Source organism: Mchenga conophoros, linkage group LG11 (genome assembly GCF_057382185.1).
Source record: "Mchenga conophoros isolate Kocher_MC1m ecotype Shallow Benthic linkage group LG11, M_conophoros_male_GT1.1, whole genome shotgun sequence".
Lineage (NCBI taxonomy): Eukaryota > Metazoa > Chordata > Actinopteri > Cichliformes > Cichlidae > Mchenga > Mchenga conophoros.
This window is the reverse complement of record NC_140536.1, coordinates 3,679,916-3,705,800: the sequence shown is the minus strand read 5'-3', so window position 1 is coordinate 3,705,800 and position 25,885 is coordinate 3,679,916. Positions and strand designations below refer to the sequence as shown.

The window sequence follows — 25,885 nt, the reverse complement described above, 5'->3', positions numbered from 1 at the left end:
CACAGAAAAATGTATAGCTTCACAGTGGGCCTCCTTTTAATATACCCACAGATGTGTTTTTCTCTCCCACACACATACAAAACCAAAGCAACCTGAGACACAGCTGAAAATGCTGAACTGCATAATTTCCCCTCGATGAAGCCCCAGACACACAGCTACAAACTGTGTATCACACACACAACACATTCACACTAACCAACACAGTGCTGGATGTCGTGATCGCTCCAAGTGCATATTGATTTGCTGTCACTCATGGTGGAGATGCAACGTGTAAATTGGCTGCTTGTCACTGTTGTGAGACATTAGCCTGCTGGTCAGGAGGTATGCCGCTCCAGATAAAACACACAGCAGCCTACCACACGCTGTCATCTGAAGCATTATGTTTTATTGTAACATTACATTACATTATATTATCGAACATATCTGGGATTACGAAAGATCTTTTAAGATTTTTAAAACACAGAGTGATTAGGCACGTGATGAATCTTTCTTAATGCTATTTTACATATATTGTAAAAATGAAAACCCATTGTTTGGGATAATATGGATTGGCAAATTAGTCATATACATGTACTTGATGGTTTGATCATAACACTGGGAGAAAGACAGATGGTGCTTTAAAGCTGGAAAGTCAGCAGTGAGGGTTTCTTTTTGAGCCATTCCTTGTTGGAATTGGCTCATCTAAAGATTGGAAGGTAAACATCCAGATTTTCTTTTATTTCTGGAAAGGTGGCATTAACCTTTGGTGGCCACACTCGCTTTTTGGCATGAAAACTCCTCTTGTTTTGTGGTCATGGGAAACTGTACTTGTCCACATTTTAAGAGCACATTCATCTGCCATTAACAATGACTTGAGCTTGGTATAAGCTTTTGTTCTGGTGGTTTGCTCGTGAATTTGTTGGATACATTCACGATAAACTGATGGGACATCAATGTGCTGCCACTGGCTCTGCTTTCACTACTCTGAGATCCGTTATGATCTCTGTTTCATATGGAAACACAGCCACCAGTAACAAGTAGAGGAGCTTCAGTGACAGATGAGTCTTGTCTTGCCACCCACCTTGGCCAACATGTGTGATATCGAGAAGCTGCTGTGTGAAGGAGTTACTCGAGGTGCTTGCTCAGTAACTTTCAGATTAGCAAAATGTCTGACTAACTATAATTCTTTAAACAGCTGTTCAGAAAACACTCCACCTTCATTTTAAATTAATATTTGAATCCCTCTGTTCCCACTGACAGACTGCTCAGGCCCCTTAATCAAGCTGATTTTTAGATTTTAATGTACTTATTTACATCAAGTTGTAGGCCATGTGTTTCTGAGCTCACAGACAAACAGTTTTATTAATATTTTCAGAGGTATGTGGTCCTCACAGGACAGCATATTTACTGAGCATATTTATAGGAAACAGGAATATAAAGTGAGCCCAACCTTAAATATATACATCAGTAATATTCATCTGTTTAACACTCATGGGGAACATTTTTCAGCAGAGTAATTATTTCTAGTTGTGATACTTTGTGCTCAAACGTCCAGTAATACTGTTTTAAGTGTACTGAGATGTTTTCTTAGTGTTTTATTGTTTCTTTTCCTAAAAGGTTTGAAAGACTCCTCCACCAATCGCCATTGTAATTTAATGTTGTTAAATAATTTTTGGCAATATAGTAGATAGTTATTTAGCTGTAGAAGTTATAATATTTTACAATTCTTCAGCCAGGAAGAAAGACAGCTGATATGGTATGTTTTAATCTGATCCAATTTATGTGTTTAAATTAGTAAATATCTGAGGTATTTGTTTCCTAGTATGACTTGTAAGGTACTTTTACAGTGGCTTGCAAAAGTGTTCGGCCCCCTTGAACTTTCCCACATTTTGTCTCATTACAGCCACAAACATGAATCAATTCTATTGGAATTCTACAAAGACCAACACAAAGTGGTGCACACGTGAGAAGTGGAACGAAAATCAGACATGATTTCAAACATTTTTTACAAATAAATAACTGCAAAGTGGGGTGTGCGTCAGTGGCGGCTCCTGAAAAAAATCTCAGGGGGGGCAATTTTTATGATATCGACTAAAATGACCCATTTAATGAGTACATCAAACAACACAATTTTAATTTAAATTTAAAATGAACAACCATATTCTGGCCATTTGTATAGATTTGTAAAAATGAACAACCATATTCTGGCCATTTGTATAGATTTGTAAAAATGAACATGAACAGATTTTTTTTTTTTTTTTTGAATGAATGAAAAATAACTATTGAAAACAACAACTGTAAACTGTTTGGGGGGGTGGGCTAAAGAGAGAAAGAGAGAGGGATGGAGAAAGAGAGTAAATATGGTTAAGGGTTCTTATTTGTACAAGAACTTTGCTCGTCTGTCTTTCTGAGTGGCAAATTTCTCGATGACCCTGGTGTTGAAATCAGGAAGTTCTTGTGTGAGTTTTTTCTCTATGGACAGCATAGCCAGAGCGTTGAGCCGATCCTGAGCCATATTGTTTCTCAGGAAAGTTTTTATCCTCTTTAAAGTAGAGAAACACCTCTCCGATTCTGATGTTGTCATTGGTGTGGTGATGAGGATGTTAAGAAGACTTACAGTTTCGGTGAATGTGTCTTGAAGGTTGTTTTCCATCAGAACCTGATAGAGCGCCAGCGCACCACTACAACTCTGAAACTCCTCGTTGTCGTAGATCAGGGACAGTTCTGTTTTAAGTCTGGCTTTGTCCAATGAGGGATAGGCTTCCACTGTGGTTTGTAGTGCTGCATCTGGAAAATTTTTGCTGTGTTGTTGGAACAAGTCTCCTTGCAACAGAGTGGCGCTGACAAGGTGCTTGGTGAAAGAAAACCTCTCCTTGGCATGGCTCATAATGGTGTCGCACACCTATCCAATAATATATAATTGGTAAGAGTTAGATTCAGTGGTAAGACTTTGGCACATGTCTCATGTTAATCATTATTCTGAAAAAAAAAATCTGTCCATAACAAAACAAAACAGTCATGACCACTATATCAAATGACATCTGACAGCATCGTCATTAGATTTTATCTGATGATCCGATTTAAATCAGACCAAGCAGCTAGTGCTTACCTCCAGTGCCAAATGGTGTTGCCTGTCTTCCCCCAATGTTCTCCGTCTCTTTGTGGGTGGGTCTTGAACAGGTCCCCTGTACTCCTCATCCACAACCAGATTAGGAAGTGCCTCCCTGATCCAATACATAAGTTTCATTAATGGCTTCTGAAAACTGAATAGGGATATATTAACCAAACACAAACCAAACAAAGGTTGTGTTCTAATTACCGGGAATTACCGGATTTAATTAATAACCGGACCTGGTTTAATGGCTGGGGGAAAACCAGTGCAAGTAAATAAAGGCCCTGGCCATAATTTCAGGAAATAGCCTATGGTATAGGCTACATCAAATCATTACTGGGAATATACTTCATCAAATATACTTAATCAAATATTTTTCATAAAATTACTTCAAAGGCTGATATAAATCAAAATTATCTGAATTCCATTAAACATTTAAGTCACAGAACACAGAATATATGCAGAGAATTTGATAGAATCTATGCATAGATAATTAACATTTATTCTAGGTTACATATTTATGCTTTTATGCCTACCTGATAGCCTGCATGCGGCTGATGAATGTCTGGGTGATCCCTGCGATGGTGACAGAATCGATGTTTCTCTTCTGTAGGTGGTTATACAGCATGTCTACATGTGGCATTATCTTGTGAAACAAGGCCAGGAAAAAACAGAAAGCTTCGTCTTCCAGCATTCTCACGAAACCACCGGCATCTCTCTTTGTAGGGGCATCAAATCCTTCACTGTTACGGATGGTCTAAAAACACCTCACCAGATCGTCTTTATGTTCATACACTGTATTCACAGCACGACTGTTGAAGTTCCAACGGGTTGCCGATGCACTTGGAAGTCGGTGCGCCACCACCTCGTCAAGCACTGCAGTCCTCTTGCTCGATTTAGTAAAAAAAGAAGCGAATCCTGCTATGTCGGAAAAAAAGTGACTGATTTGAGGGATGTGGGAGGTTGCTTGTTGCATTACCAGGTTTAACTGATGGGCATAACAATGTACGTAGTGAGCGTTAGCATAAATGTCCTGTATCTTACGCTGCACTCCTCCAGTGGTACCCCTCATTACAGCGGCCCCATCGTAGGCCTGGGCGATCAACTTTCTCTCTTGTCCCTGGGGGAGGATGAAGCGCAGCCTCTCCGATAAGGCACTGGCTATTGCATCTGCACAAGCATTGGGTAGCTTGATGAATTCAAAAAAACGCTCTTGAATACGGTTTCGTTGGTCAATGTATCTTAGCACCATGACTAACTGACAGTGTGTAGAAATGTCAGTGGTTTCATCAGCTTGAATGGCTAAAAACTTCGCTGCCTTTACTTCTTCCACGATCCTTTCTCTCAGAATTGCCAACATGCAATCCAGGATCTCGTTCTGGACTGTTTTCGAGGTGCCTTTAAATACAGTAGCATTTTCAAGGTGTTGCCTCAAGTCGTGATCAATTGATGCCATCAAGTCGACTAAACCTCTAAAAATCCCTGGATTGTCTGAGGAATCACTTTCATCATGTCCCCGCATTGCTAGCTCAAAAGCACCACAAAACTTAATACAATCGATGATTTTAGATAAAATATGACGGTTTTTATCTACCTCTTCGTTGTGCCTTCTTAAAGCAATCCGATGTCCATCATCTAGCTGCGCCGCTATGCTAGTTTTCCCTAGCACAGCTAGCTTTACACTGTTGTCCATATGAACTCGTGAGCTTTCATGTTTCTTGATTCGTTCGGAGAGGTGCTTTAAGTCGGTTTGTCCAGATTGTGTCCACGTCAAATCACACTTGTCACTTTTGAACAGTATGCACGGGAAACAAAAAAGTGCATTAGCTGTTCCACAGCCTGTCAGCCATGACTTGCGCTGGAACCAACTCCGACAAAAAGTCCTGTTGTATGCTTTTGACTTCTCCTTCGTTGCCTGGGTTAGTTGAATTTCGGGCTTGTCAGGTCCCAACTCTTTAACTTGCAGTTTTTCTGCCATTGTCCTTCTGGCAAAAGGGTAGGTTAGAAGCGATCTAACCGAATTTGGGGGAGGCTGTGCCTCAACCGTTAACAATACCGCTGCCATCGTCTCTCTCTGACCTTATAGCTCACTTAGGCTACTGACTGAGGTAAAATTCTAGAACAGCAAATCTTCGCGCGTTTTCTGCAGGGGCGCAATTTTAAGCGCCCCCAAACCATTTAATTCAGCGACGCTGATAGGTCAAATATTTATTATTTTCCCCTGGCAACCATTTAATGATAGGCTATTTCGCTGCATATCAAGGGCGCTTTGACGAGCGCCCCAGAAGAAGAAAAACACCGTTTGTTGGTTGAACTTTAATGAGTCAGCTGGTGAAAATGTTAAAATACGCCTGGCTGTATATGGGCACACACATAGTAAAACTATCATTGATGAATTTTTTAAAAATATATATTTTTACTCCTCCACATTTGGGGGGGCGGAGCCCGAGCGCCCCCTATGGGCCAGCCGCCACTGGTGTGCGTAATTATTCAGCCCTCTTTAGTCTGAGTGCAGTCAGTTGCACATAGACGTTGCCTGATGAGTGCTAATGACTAAACGGTGCACCTGTGTGTAATCTAATGTCAGTACAAATACAGCTGCTCTGTGACGGCCTCAGAGGTTGTCTAACGGTGTGTTCACACCGAACGCGATGGACGCGAATAAAACGCCCCTAATTTGACGCGTGTACATTTGCGTCTCAACGCGTGTCCAAGAAAAATCCATTTTGACGCGCGTGAACCGGAAATGTGGGAGGAATGTGGGAGGGAGTTGTGCCAGACCGGTATCTTTGCAAGATGGCAGCTATCGAGCTAGCGCTTGAAGAGAGAGTCTCCCTTCTCTATGTACTGTGGAGAGCAGAGTAGCGGCGTAAAGGACATCCTCGCCGTACCTGGGTCCATCAGGTCCTCCGGAGGCGTGAGCAGTTTGGTGAGTTTCACCACTTGCTCCAGGAGCTGCGCCTGGATGACGGCCGATTCCAGCGCTATCACCGTCATTCACTCGGCCAGTTTGAGGACCTGCTTTCCCTCGTCGGTCCCAGCATCGCCCGCCTAGACACCAACTACAGGCGCTCAATCCCACCTGCAGAGCGCCTGTCCGTCTGCCTGAGGTTAGTAAAACTATTTAATACGGTAGTCCTTTATTGATATCTGTGCTAATATGCTAATCCATCCAGTTATACACTGCTAACATGGATGTGCTATGCTAACAGTGAATGCTGTCGGTGTTTACTGAAAGCAAACTGTGGTACAGAGACGACTGTTTATAGTATTTCTAGTGATACTCAGAAGCTCTCATCAAGCCCCGATTTAATTCGATTTATGCTGTTATCAGTGTTTGCGATGATAGCATGGCTGTGGTGTCACATCAATGTATGCGCTCGGTGTTTGCTGATATCAAACTGTAGCATTAGGACCACTGAGTTAACCTTGTAGTGATACTCACTCCTTTATATTTAGACCTGGTTTAATTCTGGGATAGTTGAATATTTGTATATAATCCCTGCAGCTGTCAGACTCTATAGCAGGGGTCACAGCCTTTATTAAAACAGAGTTAGATAAAACTGTGAACAGTTTGGTTCATCTCTAGTTACATGGTTCTATCTTGATAAGCTGTCTTATCACAGATTAATTTTTCAAAAATATTAATGATTTAAGCAAGGAAAGGGCTACATGTCAACACACAACTCTTTATTTCTATTAATGTCTTACTTCATTCCTACCTGATTGACATGTTTAGGAATTATGAGTGATTGGCTCACTGTAGTTGTGAAAGTTGCTACCAATCAAATTATATGTTAAAGTTAAAACAAAACACAACTGTTTTAGATATTATCTAATATACATTTTGTAATTATCCTTATAATTACAAAATGTTTTATGTAAGATTCATGTTTTGTGATTTATATCTGACATCACAAAAGTATTTTGGAATTTGAATAATGTATTTTGTAACTGCAGTACACATAATACTGATTTTGAACAATTTTGTCCAGGTTCCTTGTCACCGGGGACTGCTTCAGCACCAAGCGTTCAGTTACAGAGTCGGTGTGTCAGATCACCCCCCAGGCAGCGACGGCCATCTGGGACTGTCTAGTGGACGACTTCATGGCTGTGCCTTCACCTGGAGACTGGCGGTCCATCACAGAGGGATTCCAGGAGCGCTGGAACTTTCCTCTGTGCTGTGCAGCTCTGGATGGGAAGCACGTCCAGACAAAGGCACCCCATATATCATATAGGAGACACACACATTGATATACACTAAATATTCATTTCATTTCTTTTTTGTGGTGCCCAAATTGATGCACCTGCTTGATTTTGTTTAAACAATTATTGCACACTTTCTGTAAATCCAGTAAACTTCTTTTCACTTCTCAAATATCACTGTGTGTGTCTCCTGTATGATATTTAACTGACATTTTTTATTGTAACAACCAACGATTTATACAGGAAAATAATGTCTATTAACAAGGTTGCCCAAACTTCTGCATCCCACTGTATCAGTATATTTTGTCATTAGTATAATATGAAATAAATTCTACATGTGTCAAGTTGTGTGCCAACATTTGCTGTGTAGTAGAACTGAGACATTAGTCATTATAAAAATTTATTTGAAATAATATTAAAAGTCTCAAACAGAAAAACATTAAACATAAATATATAAAATATAAGAATTTACAGAGAGACAGGAATAAAAAGGACCAGCTGCTCTCCAGAGCAGGAACAAGGCTGAGGAGGAAATGCTCCATTGGAGACTGGTGTGGCCTCTTCAGGGACTCCAGGATGGCCAGCTCCACCGCCGATGGACCGTCCTGGGACCCGTCCCTCATCTGCCTCGGAGCCGTCCTCCTCTGTGGGCCTGTAAAACAGCACAAAACACAAAGAAATGAGAAGGCTGCTACTAGATTTTAATTTCAACATTGAAAAAAAAAAAAAAACAATAACAGGATATAATCAGATTGGTTGTAGATATTTAGTAAAGGTGATCACAAGGGAATCCCACCGACTAAAAAGGTATCAGTGCTTGCTGTACATATCTGTGGGTGCAGCAGCAGGAGCTCAGGGACTGGGGAGCCAGGAGAAGCAACAGGGGATGCTCTGCTGCAGAATCAGTTGGTTCTATCAATACAGTATTAAATGTTAACAGGTTCGATATAATAATCGTAGAGTAGACAGTGGTCCCTCATTTATTGCAGGGGTTCTCAGAATAACTAGCCCCTGGCCACGCACTTTATACACTGTTTTCCCCACACTCATGAACATTGGTCACAGTTCTCACAATTGATTCTCAAAGTGCAAACCTTTGTAGATTGCAAAACGTAAAAGTATTATTATGCCGCGGTTTGTCTTCATCTGCCCGCCACTTTCGTGCGCCTTTTTCCCTCACGGTGCAGGTGTCTATTTCCGAATGAGGCTCATAGTTATGGGTGTTTTTGTGCTGTTTTTTCTATTGGAGGCGATGGTTATCAAAACCAAACGTGATAAATTTGGCAAGCGCAGGAGACACGGCACGAGGAGATTTGTCAATCAGGCTGCAGAATGCAATGCTGTACTGTGCAATAAAAAATCAGCGAAAAAGCAAAGCAGTGACGGATGAACAGCGGGACCACTGTGTGCTGTTTATTAATAAACAATAAAATATATTCCTAAATGACAACATGCATAAAAGCAGAACGGTATTTGTACGTCAGTGGGAAAATAGCGGTGGCTTGCTAGCTTTTGTGCGGCTTCCCCGGGTCAGTGAAAACTTTCAAAAGAGAAATGAATGAACTTACCAGGTTGCCCGATCTCTTCACATATCTTCCTCCAAGCTCGGTCCTTTTTATTCCTGTCTCGGTACTGAAAGCAGCTGGTGTTGTACAGCTCCGAGTTGTTTGCTACCGCATTGATTAGCCTTCCCCTCCATTGAAGTATGAAAGGCTTTGGCTGGATCTGCCCCTTTGACCTAGGTAACAGCCACGTCACCAGGCTCCTGATTGGTTGTCGCGGCGCGATTTGACGCTGGAGTTCAGATTTTTCCAACTCGAGCGGTAGACGCGAAACGCGCGTATGCACAAAATGCAACACAAAAACTCACGCGCGTGGTTTTATTCGCGAGTCAAACGCGCCAGACGCGCTGCACTGACGCGCGTTTCACGCGTTTTGGCGTTTTCGCGACGCAAATCTGCTTCCGAATTTTCGCGGGACCCGCAATCGCGCGTCATCGCGCCTTTCCATTGACTTTACATGTAAACCTGACGCTCTATTCGCGTCCATCGCGTTCGGTGTGAACACACCGTAAGAGAATATTGGGAGCAGCAACACCATGAAGTCCAAAGAACACAGCAGACAGGTCAGGGATAAAGTTACTGAGAAATTTAAAGCAGGCTTAGGCTACAAAAAGATTTCCCAAGCCTTGAACATCCCACGGAGCACTGTTCAAGCCATCATTCAGAAATGGAAGGAGTACGGCACAACTGTAAACCTACCAAGACAAGGCCGTCCACCTAAACTCTCAGGCCGAACAAGGAGAGCGCTGATCAGAAATGCAGCCAAGAGGCCCATGGTGACTCTGGACCAGCTGCAGAGATCTACAGCTCAGGTGGGGGAATCTGTCCATAGGACAACTATTAGTCGTGCACTGCACAAAGTTGGCCTTTATGGAAGAGTGGCAAGAAGAAAGCCATTGTTAACAGAAAACCAGAAGAAGTCCTGTTTGCAGTTTGCCACAAGCCATGTGGGGGACACAGCAAACATGTGGAAGAAGCTGCTCTGGTCAGATGAGACCAAAACGCTATGTGTGGCGGAAAACTAACACTGCACATCACTCTGAACACACCATCCCCACTGTCAGATATGGTGGTGGCAGCATCGTGCTCTGGGGGGCTTCTCTTCAGCAGGGACAGGGAAGCTGGTCAGAGTTGATGGGAAGATGGATGGAGCCAAATACAGGGCAGTCTTGGAAGAAAGCCTCTTGGAGTCTGCAAAAGACTTGAGACTGGGGCGGAGGTTCACCTTCCAGCAGGACAATGACCCTAAACATAAAGCCAGGAAACAATGGGGTGGTTTAAAACAAAACACATCCATGTATTAGAACGGCCCAGTCAAAGTCCAGATCTAAATCCAATCGAGAATCTGTGGCAAGATCTGAAAACTGCTGTTCACAAACGCTGCCCACCTAATCTGACTGAGCTGGAGCTGCTTTGCAAAGAAGAATGGGCAAAGATTTCAGTCTGTTTTACAGCCTCCTCCAGAGTAAACAAACATGTACACCAAACATATTACTGAGGTAAACACCAGACTGACAGCCACTATAGCTATGATTATGCACTTGAACTGAAAGATGTGACATGAATTCAGTTGACTGTGATCTGCAATCTACTGACATCTAGTGGTCATATTTTACACACCACACTGCTAACTGTCATCTTTTACGGTTGACATTTACCCACTGACAGCTGGTTACAAATTCACGTTTTATTTTGTTGCTTAACAGTGCATGTGTGTTGCTGTAAATGACCAAGGCTGCCAGCATTATTCATGGCAGGGATGCCTGCGAATTATATAATGTTATCGTTGGTCTGCAATTGGTAGTCTGTCTCTTGGTAATTGCTAATGTGTCAAAATGATAGGCAGCCTTCTGTTATATTTAATATTGTTAAAAACCTTGTTAAAAATTAAAATGGTTAATGTGCCTTCTGCTGCACACTTCTAAGGATATAATTGCTAGAAATAAACAACTAAACAAGGAGAAAAGTTCCTAAGTAACTACATTTTGCTATCATTTTTTTTATCTCAAACAAAACCTACTTTGGAACAGGTTAGATATGCAGCAAAATTAAGACTACGTCCACACTTACACGGTTATTTTTGAAAACGCAGTCCACGCGTAAACTGCGTTTTGGCATTTTGGATCAAATTACATAGATTTTTTAAAAACTCCTGCCAGGGTGGACCCCCACAAGGATCACATCATGGAGAAGCTCACTGCGGTCGTGAGTTCTCAGAATCGGCTCTTTGAGCACGAGAATGACAACACCACGGAGCGTAAGTTTGATAACATCATGGAGAAGCTCACGGCTCTCCAACGGGAGATTGACAGACCAGTGTCGGACTGTTAGAACAGCTTTGAAATTCTCATGAGTTGTTCGCACTAAAGAAAAACCACCATCATATTGTGGCTATCCCTTCGGTGCCAGCTGTGGGCTCAAGGCTGGAGCTGAACAAAAACACCCTGATAACAACTGTGTTTAGACTGTTCTTCCCATTCTATGCCAGGCCACCTGGGTTGGCTGGAAGACTGTTTACTTAGCCTGGCAGGGCGAAGGACACTGTCTCAGCTGAACTATGGACACGCACACACATACATATACACTGATAAGCACTCACTCGTCCACCCCTCCCTTTCCAAACGCCTTCGATGCTTGTTGCCTCCTGGGAACACGGCGGGTCTGAGCCCGTGCTGGAATGGTGGCGCTGGGCAGGACGGCTGCTGTGTTTGCTTCGGATTACTCCTCACCCCCCACCCGACCCTGTGGCTTGTCACGTGCTCCATAATGTTGTGCTGTGGACATTTATGTGCTTTCTGTGCAGAGGAGTTTTTTGTTTCCTGTTCTCATGCTGTCCTCCCAGAAGCCCAGCATGAGTAGAGGTCTCTTTTTTTCCTCTTGTACTTTCCCATTGTAGTGTACATTTCAGTGGTTTTCTGTAATGTTACCGATCTCCGACCTGTATCACCATGTGATGTCTGTGTTGTGTGTGTAAGGTCGGGGGGCGGGTCCATTCCACTGCAGGGCAACCTGCATGTGGCTAATAAAGCTGATTGATTGATTGATTGATTGATTGATTGATTGATTGATTGATTGATTGATTGATTGATAGGTGAGATGAATTTCTACAATGGTGGATGTAGACAAAATACTGTTGCTGGTAATCTCACTATCTACAGTTCTCCACCTTCCAAACCTGAAAACCTAGAATTAAGCAGTTCATTTATGCTACCCAAATGTCTGCTATGTAGTACACGTCTCTGAACAGTTCATCATTGATTCCATCTTTTGTGTAGAAAAAGGCATGCAACACTTGTTATCAGTGAAACTGAGTACATGGTAAATGTTCTGATTCTTATATAGCGGTCTACTCTCAAGGAGCTCTTTATATAACATGCCAAATTGCCAAATTCACCCATTAACACTGTCATGGTCCGGGTGTGTGCCAGTGTGTCTCCTTCCGAGCTGGCGTCTCCACCCCTGGGAGGGGCCTCAGTGTTTTTGCTGATCGCTCACACCTGTGGGTAATTTAGCCGGGGACTCATAAGGCCAGCGTACTCAATCTCTCTTCGCCAGATTCTCTGCTAACATCAGTCAGTGCAGGCCACCACCATGATTCCCTATGTATTTTGTGAATCACCTTGCCTCACTGTATGTTTGTCTTTTGTGCGCCTCTCTCTTAGCTACACCTAACTGCCAATCCCTGCCGAAGAGCTCCTACTTGGATATTGGACCATCTGGCAGTCCCACAGGCTATTACCCGAATCACCTACCTGCCTCTCTGCCTCCACGCCAGGAGTTTTTGGATTACACACCCGGACTACTCACCCCTCTACGTCATCTCCGACCACCTGTGGCAAGTACGCAGTACAAAGGAGGATTCTGAACCAACAACATATTCATATGTCTCCTTATCCGTATCTGAACATCTGCACTCTGTTACAGTGACCCCGACCTTTTCCTGGATCTAATGTGACTCGCTTTCCAGTCCAATCCCCGGAATAGCTGTCCCCTCTGACCCGGACCAGATTGTTACTTAGATTCAGTGGTGGAACGTCGTACTTGTCTAACTCACCTTTTGTTTATGAATATTTGTGGAGTCATTAAACATTATCCTTAAAATCTACTTACGTGCTGTTCGGCGTCCTGCATTTGAGTCCTGTCACTCGTCTAAAACGGTCTCGGCCGTAACAGTAGAATCTGGCCAGCAGTTATGGACTCAGCGGACGCTGAACGGTCAGCCATTCAGAGGCAGGGGGCGATATTAGGAAGTCATGAACAATCCATACAGTTCCTGTTAGCCCAGCAGCAGACTCTTAGAGATGGCCAAAGTAAAATACTAGAGTCTCTCCAGGCTCTACAAGCGGATATTTCTACTGCTGCTGGTTCCGCCTCGGGCTCCGCGGGCCAAGACTCCGGAACACCAGCTCCTCCGCCACATTCTGTTGCCGTTGCATCTCCACCTACATCAGCTTTTCGTGATGCCACGTCCCCGGAGCCCGAACCCTTTTCAGGGGATCCAGGGAGTTGTAGCGGGTTTCTGCTTCAGGTCGACCTTGTTTTCGGTCGTTCTCCATGCACATTTGTTGCGGATTCTAATAAGATATCTTATTTGGTGGGTAAACTGCGTAATCGTGCGCTTAAGTGGGCGGAGGCGTATCTATCGAAGAATCCTTTGTTAACCTGTTCTTATGAAGTGTTTTTGGGGGAATTCCAGAAAACGTTTGCGCATCCCATTTCTGAGGGTAGTTCTGCGCAGAGGCTGCTGGATCTTCGTCAGTGCCGTCAGAGGGTTGCCGATTTTTTGATTGATTTTCGTACTGCCGCCGCCGAAACCGGTTGGCCTGATGACGCTATGCGTGGGGTATTTTTCCGGGCATTGAACGAGGGTATGAAAGACCAGCTTGCCTCCCGTGATGAGCCCAAATCTTTTGAGGAACTGGCGTCCCTCTCCCTTCGCATTGACAACAGGTTGCGTGACAGGGAGAGGGACAGGAACTACAAATCCCAGCGCCATTTACCGCGTTCGTTTCCGGGTACGTCACCGTCGCCGCCTCCGACTGCGGACTCGCATGAGTTTGTCGCCTCGGCTTACGTCACTAAACCCGAGCCGGAGCCGATGCAGATTGGCCGGTCACGGTTGACACCGGAGGAGAGGGAGCGACGGCGTCGGGCACATGCCTGTTTTTACTGTGGCTCGCTGGAACACTTGATTGCTGCATGCCCGAAGGAGGGAAAAGGTGTCGCCCGCCGGTAGAATCGGGGATACGGGTGGGCGGTTCGAACTCTGGTCAGAAACCCCGTTTTCAACTCCCTGTCACCTCAGAGATGCTACAGATTACTCATTTGTGCACAGCCTTATTAGATTCCGGTTCAGAACAGAATTTAATCAGTCTCGATCTCGCTGAACGATTAGGCGTTACGCTCGTGCGCCTTGAGCCGCCCATTCCAGTTAGAGCGATTAATAACCAGGTTTTCACTAAGATTTCTTTTCACACTGGTCCAGTGTCACTGTGCACTTTGGGAAATCATAGGGAGAGACTCACCTTTTTTGTCCTCGATTCACCTGATACTCCACTCACTTTGGGTTATCCCTGGCTGTGCTTGCACAATCCGCACTTGGATTGGGAGGGGCAAAGGGTTATCAGCTGGAGCCCTTTTTGCCACTCCAATTGTCTGACTTCCGCCCGTTTTCCCGGCCCGGGGGAGGCTTCGGGGACTGACGAATATGTCCCCGATCTCTCCAGGGTGCCGCCTGAGTATCACGATTTGCGGGAAGTATTCAGTAAGATCAAAGTGCAATCCCTACCGCCCCATCGTCCTTATGACTGTGCGATTGATTTGCTCCCCGGGGCGTCCTTGCCCATGAGCCGATTATATAGTATCTCTAAGCCAGAACGTGCTGCGATGGAGGAGTATATTAGGGATTCACTAGCGGCTGGGATAATCCGTCCGTCTTCATCCCCCGTGGCAGCTGGGTTTTTCTTTGTGGACAAAAAGGATGGGTCTCTTCGGCCGTGTATTGATTTCAGGGGCTTGAATGACATCACTATTAAGAATAAGTATCCCTTGCCACTCATTAGCTCCGCTGTTGAATCACTACAAGGTGCCACGGTGTTCACTAAGTTAGATCTTCGCAATGCTTATCATTTGGTGCGAATCCGTCAGGGAGACGAGTGGAAGACCGCGTTTAACACCCCCCTGGGCCATTTCGAGTATCTCGTCATGCCTTTCGGTTTAACGAACGCTCCAGCGGTGTTTCAGGCCCTAATTAATGATGTCCTGCGGGATTTCCTCGACCGATTTGTGTTCGTCTATTTAGATGACATTCTTATTTTTTCTAAGACTCTGGCTGAGCATCGTTCACATGTCCGAGCTGTCCTTCAACGCCTCTTGGAAAACAGACTGTATGCCAAGGCTGAGAAGTGTGAGTTTCATTTGACGTCGGTCTCTTTCCTGGGATACATTTTGGCAGGGGGGCAGGTGAAGACGGATCCGGCTAAGGTGAAGGCGGTCACGGACTGGCCTGTGCCTTCTACTCGCAAGCAACTCCAGGGGTTTTTGGGATTTGCCAATTTCTATCGTCGGTTCATAAGGAACTACAGTCTGGTGGCGGCTCCGCTTGCACGCCTTACCTCTACAAAGCTTCCGTTCGGCTGGTCCGCCGAAGCAGACAGCGCGTTCACGAAACTGAAACATCTGTTTTCTACTGCGCCCATCCTCGCTCAACCCGACACCCGTCTAAGGCTTTTATTGTGGAGGTGGATGCTTCTGATGTGGGGGTGGGGGCAGTGCTGTCGCAACGTACCGGCCCCTCTTCTAAGCTACGGCCGTGCGCCTTTTTCTCTCGGCGGCTTTCACCAGCGGAACGAAACTACGATGTAGGGGACCGGGAACTGCTTGCCGTTAAGTTGGCGTTGGAGGAGTGGCGTCATCATCTGGAAGGCGCGGAGCAACCGTTCCTAGTGTGGACGGATCATAAGAACTTGACGTACCTACGCGGTGCGAAGAGGTTGAATGCACGTCAAGCTCGTTGGTCGCTGTTTTTCGCACGTTTTAACTTTTTGATTTCCTATCACCCGGGTTCCAGCAACACTAAACCGGATGCCCTCTCTCGGCAGTTTGGCTCTGACACGGATCCGGCGGAGTTTTCCACCATTCTTCTGGCCGGCTGTACGGTGGGAGCTGTTACCTGGGCCTCCGGACGGAACCGGATCCGGGGATGGGACCGACCAACCGGCGTTTTGTTCCTGCGGCTGCTCGCTCCAAGGTACTGGACTGGGTGCACGCTTTGAAGTTTGCATGTCACCCGGGCAGGGGCAGGACGACTTCTTTGGTTAAGAGACATTTTTGGTGGGCCACTCTGGACAAAGATGTTCGGGAATATGTGGCTGCGTGCCCAGTGTGTGCCAGGTGTAAGTCGTGTACTCACCGTCCTGCTGGGCAGTTGCAGCCGTTGTCTACGCCTCACCGTCCGTGGTCCCACATCGCCCTGGATTTTGTTACGGGACTCCCGGTTTCGGCTGGGAAGACCACTATACTCTCGGTCGTGGATCGGTTTTCTAAGGCTGCCCATTTCGTGGCTTTGGAGAAGTTGCCCACTGCGGCTGAGACGTCTAAGTTGTTGTTGGACCATGTTTTTCGGCTTCATGGCATTCCTGTGGAAATAGTTTCGGACAGGGGTCCGCAGTTCTCGTCCCGAGTTTGGGGTTCTCTTTGCGCTGCTTTGGGGGCCAGGCCTTGTCTGAGCTCTGGTTACCATCCACAGACTAACGGCCAGACGGAACATTTAAATCAGCAGCTTGAGGCCGCACTCCGCTGTGTGACCTGTCATAACCCTGCGACTTGGGCCTCGTATCTGCCGTGGGTGGAATATGCCCACAACTCCTTGGTTTCGTCTGCTACTGGGTTGTCGCCATTCGAGGCCTCTTTGGGTTATCAGCCACCCCTGTTTCCGGAGGAGGAGGCTGATCTTGCTGTCCCCTCGGTCCAGCATCATCTGCAGCGCTGCCGTCGGGTCTGGTCTCGTACGCGGGAGGCGCTGTTGCGAGCTGTTGCGAGCTGTGGCTCGCCAACGTAGCTGTGCCGACCGTCGCCGGTCTCCTGTGCCCGTTTACTCACCGGGACAGAAGGTGTGGCTTGCCGCGAAGGACATCCCTCTCAGGGCGTCCTCCCGCAAGTTGTCTCCTCGTTACATCGGCCCTTATTCTGTGGACAGGGTCCTCAGCCCCACGGCTGTCAAACTCCGTTTGCCTGCTGCCTTACGGATTCACCCGGTCTTTCACGTTTCTCAGGTGAAGCCGGTGGTGTCTAGTCGTCTGTACCCGCCTCTGGTGCCCCCGCCTCGCGCCCGGCTCATTGACGGGCACCCTGCGTTCTCTGTCCGGCGCATTCTGGGTCTGCGGCGGCGGGGTAGGGGGCTGCAGTTTTTGGTGGACTGGGAGGGTTATGGGCCGGAGGAGCGTTCTTGGGTTCCTCGTTCTTTGATGCTTGACTCTGTGATGGTTTCTGATTTTCTTAGGTCACATCGTGGGGCGGGTGCTGGTCGGCCGCCGGGTGGCATCCCTTGAGGCGGGGGTGCTGTCATGGTCCGGGTGTGTGCCAGTGTGTCTCCTTCCGAGCTGGCGTCTCCACCCCTGGGAGGGGCCTCAGTGTTTTTGCTGATCGCTCACACCTGTGGGTAATTTAGCCGGGGACTCATAAGGCCAGCGTACTCAATCTCTCTTCGCCAGATTCTCTGCTAACATCAGTCAGTGGAGGCCACCACCATGATTCCCTATGTATTTTGTGAATCACCTTGCCTCACTGTATGTTTGTCTTTTGTGCGCCTCTCTCTTAGCTACACCTAACTGCCAATCCCTGCCGAAGAGCTCCTACTTGGATATTGGACCATCTGGCAGTCCCACAGGCTATTACCCGAATCACCTACCTGCCTCTCTGCCTCCACGCCAGGAGTTTTTGGATTACACACCCGGACTACTCACCTCTCTACGTCATCTCCGACAACCTGTGGCAAGTACGCAGTACGAAGGAGCATTCTGAACCAACAACATATTCATATGTCTCCTTATCCGTATCTGAACATCTGCACTCTGTTACAGTGACCCCGACCTTTTCCTGGATCTAATGTGACTCGCTTTCCAGTCCAATCCCCAGAATAGCTGTCCCCTCTGACCCGGACCAGATTGTTACTTAGATTCAGTGGTGGAACGTCGTATTTGTCTAACTCACCTTTTGTTTATGAATATTTGTGGAGTCATTAAACATTATCCTTAAAATCTACTTACGTGCTGTTCGGCGTCCTGCATTTGAGTCCTGTCACTCGTCTAAAACGGTCTCGGCCGTAACAAACACAAGCACTTTCTTCTATGCTTTTAAGGCTTGGGGTTAATATCCTTGGGCAATATACTGAGCATGCAGACTCGGGGAGCCAGGAATCAAACCACCAACCTTCCAACCAGTAGATGACCTGAGCTTCAGCCAACAGTTAGTTCACTGGCAAGTTGTAACTATGGTCTAATGTTAGTGAAGACAGAAAGGTTTTCTTCCTTTCTTCCAATGTAGGTCAAATCTAAAGGGGCTGCCCAGTACAGAGCTGCTGGCCTTTCTGTACATCCAACCTTATTCACTTCTACATCCTTCTCCTTAGAAAAATCACTTATTTTATATCTGTATATCCTGACTTGTTTGAGTCTAGCAAAACAAATATCAATGATCAGCAAGAAAAAAACCTGTCATTAAAACCAACAGAGCAACTGATAAAGACACCACAACTCCTTTTTAATTTGATATATTAATTTCAGCACAATGTTTGACTTCAATGACCTTATAGTACCATAGAAATTGGCTTTTTTCATCGGCTCCATCTCTTCATATATAAGATGGAGCACAGCTAATCTTAATGACCTTGTAGTACCATATCACCCTATTAGAGCACTTCGCTCTTGCTCTGCAGGCCTACTTGTTGTTCCTAGAGTATTTAAAAGTAGAATGGGAGGCAGAGCCTTCAGTTTTCAGGCCCCTCTTCTATGGAACCAGCTTCCAGTTTGGATTCAGGAGACAGACACTATCTCTACTTTCAAGATTAGGTTTCAAACTTTCCTTTTTGATAAAGCATATAGTTAGGGCTGGACCAGGTGACCCTGAATCCTCCCTTAGTTATGCTGCAATAGGTGCAGGCTGCTGGGGGATTCCCATGATGCATTGAGTATTTCTTCTTCAGTCACCTTTTTCACTCACTTTGTGGTTAAAAGCTGTATAAATAAAATTGAATTGAATAGTTTAGTGAATTGAAACAACAGAAATTTGAACTTTAAAGTCCAGTTCATCGTCAGCAACTTAAAAGAAATCAAACAAGTAAAGATTTATAGTTATTTTATACTGACAAACGTTAATATTACAGCAAGGTACCATTAGCTTGTCAATAAAAAAAAAACAGTAATGTCATCATCGCTCCACCAAGGCAACAGGCAATTCCTAAAAAAAACTTATTTGTCAAATTTAGACTCTCTCTATACACACATAATTCTACTACTAAAGCAGACTCCAGGGACATTTTCTGTGTGTTTGTTTCACATACCTGGTAAACTACCAGAAAAATAATTCTGGTGTTTTTGCTCCACTGAGTAACAACTCCCTGCTGTCACATACAGTTATACATTACCTGAAGGCTGAGTAGAGGTTGGGTTGTGATTATAAAAATTTGTTTGTCAACAGAAATAAGATAAGAAGCAAAAATGTATCCTAAATGTTTGGACATATCTGTGTTACAGCAGGCTGAAACCTTGTCCATAGCTCCTCCTGGATTACAGGCCTCGCTCCCCGCAGCACAATCAGCTTGCAAAAACCGACTTTACAATCTACAAAAAAAAATAGCCTTCTCACGTTCACATAAAACACAATGACCAAGAAAAGTCACCTATTTTTAACAAGAAATAAAAATACAAGTATATTGTAAATATAGTACTGCTATGCATGGTCACACTTTATGCTATGATTCAGTCCAGAGTGCCACTTCATCAGTGGAGAACCAGAACATTAATAAGTGCCATGCTAATTCAAATTAAGGATACATTAAGCCAAGACAAACAGTAATTATGCTATATACGCCACTTATGGTTGGTAAATAAACTTATTATCTCATCTCAAACTGGTAGATAGCCTCAACAAAACATCACCACCTTCAGCAATATGGTCAATATTCTAAGCTAAACTGAAACTAGTGTTTTTGAAGTTAGTTGTGATTAAATCTATTAATGTAAAAACAAGTAAAACCATTATTCAGTTCCAGTCTCGTGTCCAAATACCTTCAGTTGGATTAAATTGATTCTCATCGTGTCATTTGTGCTACTCAACACAAGTGACCCCACTTGTATATGCATTGTGCTTACTGTGATGTCACATCAGTACTGATGTAAAGCCCACATTTTATTTTATAATAACAAAGCCACTTTTCTTTTACAACCATATCTCTTCTCTTTCTTCATTTCCAGTCTCTGCAGACTCGTTGTGGCAGCTCCAAATTTTTCAGCAGTTGAGTCATTGCCTATTTGCCCTTTAATGTCACCTGCTCTAGCCTTTTTTGTTATTTCTCTATGCCGCTCATTTGAGAGGCTGATGGGTGGATGATAATGAGGGCTAATGGTCTGTCTGAAAGACTGAGTATATAGGGGAATACACAAAGCTGTATGCATAGAGACGCAAAGGTCTGTCATTTCAGAGAAAAATGTCTCATGTGATTCCAAAAGAAGCTAGTTTTCCCTAAGAAAGCTGGTCTGTGACTCTTTCCTCTTTTAGTTTGATCAAATTTAAATACTGACATTGTGAACTGTGACAGTCTTGTCAGCTACAAGTGATGGAACAAATATGTTCTTGTCTTAATAAGAATGACACCTCTAGAACAGTCAATTCCAATCCAGTTTCTGTTCCACCCAAATAATTAGGAATTTGGATTGAATGATAGGGAGTGCTGAGGGGATCAATGAACAAATTAAACTAATAGAGAGTGAAATGACAAAAAAAAAAAATCAGATTCAGAAGATAACCACTGCACTGTCCATTAGATAATACTGTGTTTTCCTCTTTTAGACAATAGCTGTCCATCACACTGGGAGGCTGGGCTAGCATCTGGCAGCATCAACAATTAATGCATGAGGATGGTACAGCTTTCCATCAGCCTCCTGTAAATAGCTGGCATGTGGAGAGCTCCCCAGCAGATGTGCTACAAGAATTCATTAGTGTCCCCTGTTCCTCATACTTGTCCCCAGAAAGCTATTATCTACCACGCTGAGCCTGAGAAGATTCCAAAAAAGTACGAGAGGAAAAAAGAAATTCCCATCACTATCTCACAGTGTGTGTCCCTGCTTCAAAACACATTCTGGATCGTTTTCAGGCTTATAAACAGCAGCGTTGTCTTGTTGTTGTAGTTCGGAGTTTCACTGATAAGCAGGTCACAACATTTAGCATCAAAAACATATCCAAATGTTCTCAGAGGTGTGACATTTCATTTGGGATTTTTTGCACATATCTTCACTCAGAGCTCTTTTATGGAGTCATGTTTACACCTGACCTGTCTACTGTGCAGTAAAACACACCGTGGGGTGTTTGCCTCTTTAGTCCTGCACTTTAATGCCTACCAGTAAGACACCCTCTTACATCTAAACACAGTATGTCATGAGATAAATTAGACCTTATGTCGTGGAGCTGTTTCTTAGGAAGAAATGTGATTCATCGCTGCCTTTATTGTCTCCTTTTAACGTACTCTGGGGTGGGAATTTAAGGCATTAATTGCGATTAATTAATTTGAAAATAACGTGTTACAAATATTAACCCATTTAATCGAACTTTGCTTCCAAGCAAAGGCAAATTTTTGTCAATGCACGATTTCCTGCTATACCATACAGTTGTACTGATGCACACAGCTACAAAAATGGAAGAATCAGAAGAAAGTGTGTTGCAAGACTGATTAGAGACAAATTCCACTTCAAAAGACTACCCGACGGACGCTTTGATGAAAGCGTGTTTTTGTGCAAACTGTGCAAAAAGTAGTTGCGTACCATGAAGCACTTGAACCTTACGGTACCTTCTAAATGCAAAACATGTTGCAGCGAGCACAGAAACTGTGGGAGCTGTTAAAGCTTTGAGTTGAGTTTGAGTTCCAACCAAAGGTGTCGGCAGCCCAAACTTGAAATGACTGACCAAAATTAGTAAATTAATTGATTGCTCTGGACTGTAGACCACTATCAGTGGTAGAAGATAGGGGGTTAGAAAATGTGCTACAGATTCATATGTAGAAGCGTTGTGTAACAGGGCCCTGAGTTTGTACAGAGCAGAATCCACCATCAGCGAGATGGACTGCGCTGCAGTGGTGGTCCAGTCGAGCAGGGACCCACCCACAGCTGTATTTGATTAGTCCTGTCACTTCTGTCCCATGTGAGAGACTGTTCTCACTTGCAGGTCACATAGTAACAAAACAGAGAGCTGCCTTGAGCTCTGAAAATGTTTTTTGAAACATTTTTTGAAAATGCACTTAAAGTACTTAAAATAACACTTTATTTTTAAGTCTGCCCAGTTTTGGCCAGGGATACTATATTTTTATTAACCTCAGAAGTTTCATACATTGCAAACAAAAATTTTCCATTCTGTGTCAGTGCCTAAAGCATTTGGACAGGAACAGACAAGACATCAGAATCAAAGGCAGCCAGTATAAGTGGAGGGAAAAAAAGAGGAACCTCGCTGAACCTGAAATGAATGTGCTAGGCAAAGGACTCAATTTCACCATTTCGCCACAAAAGCTGCCCATAGTGGATTTTATCACAGGCACAGAAACTTTGATAAGGATTAATAAATTAACACAACTTGAAGCAGAGAAAATAAGGAAGAAGGTCTCAGCTATCCTCCCCAGTGTGAGAATTCCTTCATCCAACCTCACAATCACAAACCAAAACATCACTATATTACCAGCCGACAAGGTGGGGTGCACTGTCTGAAGGTGAGACCCCAAAAGAAAGTACAAAACGACAGACATCAGTTGTCTACGACTACTTGAAAAGTAAAAAGTAACTGACCTACACATGCTGTATTCTGTATATATGGACTTCTCCAAAGATCCAAAAAGAACGTCTCCCAAATCGATCCATTGTTAACAGTATAAATGCAGCCACTTGAAACAAGCACCTGGCCACCAATGTTCCCTCTAATTTTCAATGTGTCTGACGAACACACAAACTCCCTGAGCGGTCCCTTGGACCACTGTGAGCGACATCAGATGTGTGAACTGTGGTCACACCAGCATTGGATCCTTCCAATTTACATGGTTTATTAAAATAATCAAATTACAGCATTTACATTTATGTTAGACTACTTTTAATTAACTGCTTTATCCCACTTACAATGAAAATGTAAAAAAAATCTAATCATTGACCTGTGCAGCTCTGACTTGTATTATGAGTATGTGGTCTGGTAGCTGCAAAGTTTTTTGCAGCAATTTTTTTTTAAATGCAGCCAATGCGCTTTTAAACAAACATTTCAAACTATTTACAGAACAATCAGCTGTTCTGCATCAAATCTGAATCCACACAAATTATTTGTGCCGCTCCAAAACATAATTTCTGTCCACTATGAGATAAAGGAGAACAACAGCCTGATACCTGCAGGCCTGACAACAGGAGATGTATCACTGCTGTAACACCTGTAACATTCAGTAGTTGCCTCATTGTTCTGACGCACACAACAAAACTATTGACTACACTACACACTAACTACACAAGATTTGCGCTAAACGTCGCAAATCTCTCACATCTCAAAACCGCCGTCACTCCTAAAACTTCCTCCTGTATCTCAACAACCAAATGCCATGTTGCCATATCATTTTTTGATTGGTCCACATGGTACATTTTTCCACCAATAGGAAAGGCTGGGGTTTTTGGTTCTGTTTTTGCTCACAGGCTTTCGAGCGTTTTCCTTGTAAAACGCAGTTTTTACCGTTTCTTCCTGCAGTAAATATAAACAACGACAGTATTCAGGAAGAAAAACAAACATTGCAGACATTTTTATCATAACTCTGCTTTTACGTGGCCGATCAACACAATTTAAAAACTGCTATAAAGTCCACACTTTTTCCGTCAGTTGTTCCGTCTGTCCTGCTCACGTCTCCAATGGTTGTACACGTTGTCATTAACGTGGCTTCACTCCACATCAGCCGCTTTGCTCGCTAAAACACCGGTGTCGGCACATAAGGACGCTGTCATATCCTGTCGACGTTGGTTAGCTGCGTATATACGAATGTGAATGGCATCATTGGCTGGACTTTGGGATAAGGTGGCATCGTTCTGATCCCATACGGGAGCAGCCAGTCACTCACTGACTAACACTGCAAAACAGAATTGTTAAAGTTTTAATTTTAATTTCAATTCAGGTGAGAGGTTTTTTTTGTGCGCAACGCAGATTTTCTGTGCGCAGAGACCGTGCCAGCAGTGCGCAGCTTAGAGGGAACGTTGATTTCCAGTATCACCCATTTTAGCTAAGCGTCACATGGTGGAAGTGGAAAGTAAAGCTCTGGGCTCTTTCAAAGGGACAGTACTTACCCACTGGTACAGCTGTATGGATGATACCTGGGTCAAAGTCAAAGCCCAGGCAGTAAAAGCCTTCACTGTTCATATTAACTCAGTGGCTAGAAACATAAATTTGACCTAACTTTACCATTTCAGGACTGTGCTGTGTGCATTGAGGAGAATGGAAACCTCAACACTGAAGTTTCCCAGAAGCCTACAAACACAGGCCAGTACCAACTCTTTGACTCTCACCACCCTCTGGAACACAGATGTGGCGTAACCTAGACCCTGCAACACTGGGCAGAGAACATTCCCTCTAAGACAGAAGGGAAAGAACTGGAGCACACACATTTAAAGAAAGCTCTTGAAACATGTGATCATCCCAACTGGTCCTTCATCAAATCAGCAAAGATGCACATGAAAGAAGGTCAGAAACCAACTATTGGAAAATACACTATGAGTCAAAAGCCTGGCCTCCACAGTCACCTGACCTAAACCCAATCAAGATGGTTTGGGATGACCGCAGAGTGAAGGCAAATGGGCCAACAAGTGCTCGGTGGTAGCTACTTTGAAGAATCTAAAACATGTTATGAGTTATTTCACACTTTTTGTTTAATACATATTTCCATATGTGTTCATTCATAGTTTTGATGCCTTCAGTGAGAATCTACAATGTAAATACTCATGAAAAGAAAGAACAAACAATAAATGAGAAGGTGTGTTAACGGTTTTGACTAGTGGTGTAGAATGATAAGCAGAAAAAAATGTCATCTCTTTTGTAGTAGGTTTATCAGAGAAACTCTCTTTCTCTAAGCGCAACATCCCAGTGCGCTTCAGACCCAGCCTCATCCGCAGACGAAAACGGATTAATCCCAAGGACAAAACCCCCACACAAGCTAAACAACGTAGTATTACTATAGTCAGCAAGCAAGAGTAACCTCTAAATTGGAGAAACCAAACAGCATCTCCATAATCACATGGCACAACACCTCACCAGGAGCCACCTCAACAGGACAAGACTCGACAGTATAACTAAAGGACAAAGGACACTTTTTCGAGGATGCCAATGTTCACGTTTTGGACAGAGAAGACAGATAGTTTGAAGGAGGAGTGAAAGAAGCCATCTATGTCCACTGTGAACGACCATCCTTCAACAGAGGGAGTGGCTTACAACACCAACTGTCTGCCACCCACACTGCAGTTTTGCAATCCCTTCCCAGACACCTCAGTCCACACTCACATCTTTGATCAGGTGATCTCGCTAGATCACACGATAGGATGGGGAAAGATCTCCCAATGGTTTCACCTGAAACCTCTGCTGATAACCACCCATGACAATTTTTTACACCTTGGCTCATGCGTTGAGGCGCGTGATCAATAGTGAGTTAACCACCCTGTTAAGGGACAGCTTCCCACTACAGATTAAATTCCTGGGACTCTCCACTATTGGGTTTTAGGACCGAAGAACCTTCTCAGGTGAGAGGTGATATTCAAGA

General features: G+C 44.3%; 2 protein-coding genes across 2 annotated transcripts; both read right to left on the bottom strand.

Annotated features, from left to right (window-relative positions):
* Positions 1 to 2,292: 2,292 nt before the first annotated feature.
* On the bottom strand, positions 2,293 to 3,831 carry LOC146563456 (uncharacterized). Its single transcript, XM_085290243.1, has 3 exons — positions 3,628 to 3,831; positions 3,089 to 3,203; positions 2,293 to 2,881 (listed from the first exon to the last, which is right to left on the bottom strand). The coding sequence occupies exons 1-3, from the start codon at positions 3,783 to 3,785 to the stop codon at positions 2,354 to 2,356; spliced, it is 801 nt and encodes a 266-aa protein (XP_085146369.1). The 5' UTR covers positions 3,786 to 3,831; the 3' UTR covers positions 2,293 to 2,353.
* A 17-nt stretch (positions 3,832 to 3,848) lies between these two features.
* Positions 3,849 to 5,536, bottom strand: LOC146563455 (zinc finger MYM-type protein 1-like). Its single transcript, XM_085290847.1, has one exon. The coding sequence runs from the start codon at positions 5,154 to 5,156 to the stop codon at positions 3,849 to 3,851; it is 1,308 nt and encodes a 435-aa protein (XP_085146973.1). The 5' UTR covers positions 5,157 to 5,536.
* Positions 5,537 to 25,885: the final 20,349 nt, after the last annotated feature.

Excerpts from the sequence above, each read along its gene's own strand:
- LOC146563455 (XM_085290847.1), bottom strand. The coding sequence starts at position 5,156 with ATGGCAGCGGTATTGTTAACGGTTGAGGCACAGCCTCCCCCAAATTCG.
- LOC146563456 (XM_085290243.1), bottom strand. The coding sequence starts at position 3,785 with ATGCTGGAAGACGAAGCTTTCTGTTTTTTCCTGGCCTTGTTTCACAAG. Across the intron at positions 3,204-3,627 it reads AGCCGCATGCAGGCTATCAG|GGAGGCACTTCCTAATCTGG; the intron begins GTAGGCATAAAA and ends GTATTGGATCAG. Across the intron at positions 2,882-3,088 it reads AACACCATTTGGCACTGGAG|GTGTGCGACACCATTATGAG; the intron begins GTAAGCACTAGC and ends ATTATTGGATAG.